Source organism: Myotis brandtii, unplaced genomic scaffold (assembly GCF_000412655.1).
Source record: "Myotis brandtii unplaced genomic scaffold, ASM41265v1 scaffold213, whole genome shotgun sequence".
In the NCBI taxonomy this organism is placed as follows: Eukaryota; Metazoa; Chordata; class Mammalia; order Chiroptera; family Vespertilionidae; genus Myotis; species Myotis brandtii.
The window spans coordinates 66,972-68,192 of NW_005357962.1; the positions used below are offsets into that span (position 1 = coordinate 66,972).

At 58.0% G+C, this 1,221-nt stretch overlaps 1 protein-coding gene across 2 annotated transcripts in view; it reads right to left on the bottom strand.

Moving 5' to 3' along the window:
* MED6 (mediator complex subunit 6) overlaps positions 1–1,215 on the bottom strand; it is a 34,908-nt gene extending 33,693 nt beyond the window's left edge. For both annotated transcript variants that reach the window (XM_005865767.2, XM_005865771.2), the window contains exon 1: positions 979–1,215. In XM_005865767.2, coding sequence (XP_005865829.1) covers positions 979–1,000 — 22 coding nt within the window. In that variant the 5' untranslated portion in view covers positions 1,001–1,215. The remainder of the gene's footprint in view (positions 1–978) is intronic.
* Positions 1,216–1,221: the final 6 nt, after the last annotated feature.

Here is a 1,221-nt window from a genome sequence, read left to right on the forward strand (position 1 = left end):
GCTTGCACCCAGGAACAAAAACTCACACTTCCTTAAAAGTACCACAACGTTTCAAGCGGTAATACATCCACCTTGAGCGTTTCCTGCAAGTGCAGGAAGTGTCGTGGGAGACAGCACCGCACGAAAAGGTAACGATCATGGCGGGCGCTCCGCGCCGAGTTTTTCCCGGGAGCTTCCAGGATCCCTCCTCCCGGCCTGGGGGAACCTGGCCTGTTGGGAACCAGGTTCCCACGCCTCAGCTGTTCTTCAATCGCCCTTCCGGCTGGTTCCCTCCCGGGAATACCAGAGCACAACTTCTAGGCTTTTTTTGTTTGGATCGGTTCGGTTTTCAAATTCACTGAAACGGGGGTGTGGAGGTGGGCAGAGAAGAGGATGGATGTACAGCTTCATGCCTCCCGAGATCGAGCAGCGACGAGGGGAATGCGCCTCCATATATCTATTCACCGGTCGACAAATATTTGAGTGCCTTGGCAGTTCAGCGGTAAAAAAGAAACGACCCCTCCGTAACTGCTGGGTGTTTGACGGGAGGTACTGCAGACTCAAACATAAAACTTACAGAAGAAAATCTTCGGGGTTCAAGCTCAGGGGCGCAAAGGGCGCGATGTCAGAAAGAAAGCAGCCGCGACGCCAAGTCCCCAGGGGTGGACCCAGTCCCGCCGGTCCGTCCCTCAGCTCCCACCCTGCCCACAGGCCATCCCTTCACCCCGCAGCCCCGACGTTTACCGCAGAAACATGCGTGTGAAAAGCACTGCGGTCTGAGGGCTCAAAGCCCAACCTTCCCAAGCCCCTGGTTTCCACGCTTCTAAGAGACACCGCGAAGCGGGGAAAACCAGGCTACTTTTCGCCAGAGTGAGGCTTTGAGTCGTCCACAGGAAGAGCTGGGAGGCATCACAAAGGAGCCTGACCCCTGCCCCGCGAGCTAGAGAGCCCCAAACCAGACCCGACCAGCAAGAAACGAAGGCTGACAGCACGGGTTACCTCGGATATCCACCGCCGCCATAATTCCAAAAGTGTTCGCGGGTTCTCCTTCCGGTGCAGAGAAGACGTAACCACTATGACGACGGAAGCAGAGGGATGCAGGTCCTCGGGACCCTGAGGAGAAATGCAGAGGGGAGGACAGTGCGGGACCCACGAGAGGGCAGGGAAGAGGAGGAGGCCAGGAGCGCAGGGGAGCTGCTGGGTGGTGGAGGGGGCGGAGAGGAGAGGGAAGCGGCTGGGAGG